At 41.7% G+C, this 2947-nt stretch overlaps 1 protein-coding gene across 1 annotated transcript; it reads left to right on the top strand.

Annotated features, from left to right (window-relative positions):
- Positions 1–7: 7 nt before the first annotated feature.
- LOC123964283 lies at positions 8–1724 on the top strand. Its single transcript, XM_046041351.1, has one exon. The coding sequence runs from the start codon at positions 358–360 to the stop codon at positions 1711–1713; it is 1356 nt and encodes a 451-aa protein (XP_045897307.1). The 5' UTR covers positions 8–357; the 3' UTR covers positions 1714–1724.
- The last annotated feature ends 1223 nt before the right edge of the window (positions 1725–2947 follow it).

Here is a 2947-nt window from a genome sequence, read left to right as displayed (position 1 = left end):
AATAAAGCAAAGCTCTTCAGTGACTTTGCAGAGGCCAACAAGGAGAACAAGAACATAAAGTTCCTGACAGTGGGATTAACAAATGAGACACAGAAAGGTTCAAGCATCTACCTTTATGAAGGCGCCTTTTCTGTCAATAAGAACTTTGAGCCGCCTTCAAAGCCTGAAACAGTAACAGCAAGTGACATAAAGCACAACAGTGTGACACTGAAGACTTCTGCGCCCAGATTTGGAGCAGAGAACATCACCTCCTACTCTGTAGAGTACTGTGTCAGAGGAGAGGATGGATGGCAACAAGAGACAGCATCAAAAGCTGGAGAAGTCACAGTGAGCCATCTGAGTCCTAACACAGAGTATATGTTCAGATGCAGAGCAGTGACCTCAGCAGGTGTTGGGCCGGCCAATGAAGTCAGTGGTTCCATTAAAACCTTACCTTGCAGCCCTCCTGGAGAACTTCAGGTTGAACCAAACTCAAGTGAGATCTCAGTCAGCTGGGAGAAACCTGCTGAGCTTGGACAAGATGTCCAGATTTTGAGCTACATCGTGGAGTACGCCAAAACAGACAACGGGGTGAAAGAGGAAGATCTCCAATGGAAGCAAATGATGTCGAGAGCTGAAAAGGCGATCATTTCAGGGCTTCAGCCAGAGACAGAATATGTTGTCAGGGTCAGATGTGACTGTGGTGAAGCTGGAAGAAGCAAGGAGAGCATCTCTGTTAATGTCTGCACAATGAAATTTAAACGTCTCACAGAACTCCTCAAAAGTAGAAGTGAAAGGATAAATTCTGAATCACCTTCAGTTTACAAACTGCCTCTGAAAGAAGAAGATACGGACATTGATGGATGTAGAAGATACAGTTTTGGCAAAGAAAGCACAAGGAAAAATCGCACAATAATGTTTTTTGGAGCGACCGGATCTGGAAAGGCGACTCTCATTAATGGGATGATCAACTACATTCTAGGTGTCGAATGGGAGGATTCATATCGGTTTAAGTTAATTGACGAGGGTCAGTCGACGTCACAGGCTGAAAGCCAGACCTCTGAAGTCACTGTGTACAAAATCAACCACCAGGAGGGTTTTAAAACAGAATACTCTCTGACCATTGTTGACACTCCAGAGTTTGGAGATACAAGAGGCTTAATAAGAGATGAGAGCATCACAGAACAGCTGTGTAATCTCTTCTCTGCTGAGCTTGGTGTCAGTGAAATTGACGCTGTGTGTTTTGTAGCTCAGGCTTCTTTAGCTCGACTCACACCAACACAGAAATATGTGTTTGACTCCATACTCTCAATCTTTGGCAAAGATGTGGCAGAAAACATCAGGGTTCTGGTGACATTTGCAGACGGCCAGCGTCCACCAGTTCTAGAGGCAATCAATGCTTCAGGTGTCCCATGTCCTAAAACAAGAGACGGGCTGCCAGTTCACTTCAAATTCAATAACTCAGCTTTGTTTGCAGACAACAAATCATCTGCAGCAGGCAGCATGAGTGGGGATGATGAGGATGAAGATGGAGGCTTTGATCAGATGTTTTGGAACATGGGGACAAAAAGCATGAAGAGGTTCTTTGCTGCTTTGAATCAAATAGAAACCAAAAGCTTGACGATGACGAAGCAGGTCCTCAGAGAAAGACAGCAGCTCAAAAATTTAGTTGAAAACTTGCAGAAGCAGGTTAAAGTTCAGTTAGCCAAGCTTCAGGAGATAAGAGACAAGTGAAATACTAAAAGAGCACGAGGCAGAGATGAAAAGAAACAAGAACTTTGAGTTTGAAGTCACTGTCATGAAGCCTTTTGAAGTAGATTTTTCTGGTACTGGAAATTACCTCACCAACTGTCAGCAGTGTCATGTCACCTGTCACTATCCCTGTCCATATGCAAATGATGCAGATTTAAGACACTGTGTTGCAATGGGATCAGATGGATACTGTACTGAGTGTCCAGGCAAATGTTTCTGGGATGTACATTATATTCAGAAGTACAAATGGGAGTATAAGGAAGTAAAAGAAAAACAAACAGTGAAAAAGCTGAAAGCCTCAGAGGCTAAGAGACCTGTTCAGGCACTGATTGATAAACTGAAGGCTGAATATGATGATGTTCAGGTTGAGGTGGTGAAACTGATAAAGAAGTCTTCTGTGTGTTTAAAAAGACTTAAAGAGATAGAACTGAAGCCAAATCCTCTCTCCACTCCAGAGTACATCGACATGCTGATTGAGGGAGAGAAATCTGAGGCCAAGCCAGGCTGGAAAAAACGAGTCCAGTCCCTGATAACCATGAGAGAAAAATCTGAGAGCATGGCTAAAATAGAAAGAGAAGAGACAGTCCTCGAGTCCATAGAATAGTGATCCGAAATCTTTGTGTCAAAACTAAATCAAAACCAAGACCATAACAAGACCTGACCAAATACCCAAACAAAGACAGAGATCCATTCAGACCCAGATACCAAAGAACCAAACAAGACAGAGAGTGATGCACTGAGACAGAGTCTCCATACTGAGACACCGACACTTCAGTTATTCTGACCAACAAGTAGAAATGTTTTCGACATAAAGAGAGAAGCTGCTAACTCGTTTGTACACATTTTGTGCTGGAAGCATTAACTGGACAACTTCCTGCCACCATTAACACCAGTGTCACAGTTTAAACCTGCAGCTTTATTAACTCAGCAAACCTGAACACTGAGAATTAAATAGTATTTTTATTTTATCTATTTTGACAATCTAAATATAACTGTTCATAAAGTGTTTAGATATATAGATTTGCATTGTTCAGTACGGCTTTGTAAACAGGAATATCAGCTTCTTACTCAGTTGTTCTGCTCTTCTATTATTTTCTTTGAGTTTTGAAAAAGGTGGTTAATGTGAATAATGATAATGACTTGTTATGCTGATGTGTATTGATTTACATGTTATTGTTGTGTTGTAATAACCGGTGTAAAATGCTCTGATAGTACA

This window comes from Micropterus dolomieu, unplaced genomic scaffold, assembly GCF_021292245.1.
Source record: "Micropterus dolomieu isolate WLL.071019.BEF.003 ecotype Adirondacks unplaced genomic scaffold, ASM2129224v1 contig_1517, whole genome shotgun sequence".
NCBI classification, from domain to species: domain Eukaryota; kingdom Metazoa; phylum Chordata; class Actinopteri; order Centrarchiformes; family Centrarchidae; genus Micropterus; species Micropterus dolomieu.
This window is presented reverse-complemented; position numbering and strand designations above follow the sequence as displayed.

What these genes read in the sequence shown, in the direction of transcription:
- LOC123964283 (XM_046041351.1), top strand. Translation starts at nt 358, where the DNA reads ATGTTCAGATGCAGAGCAGTGACCTCAGCAGGTGTTGGGCCGGCCAAT.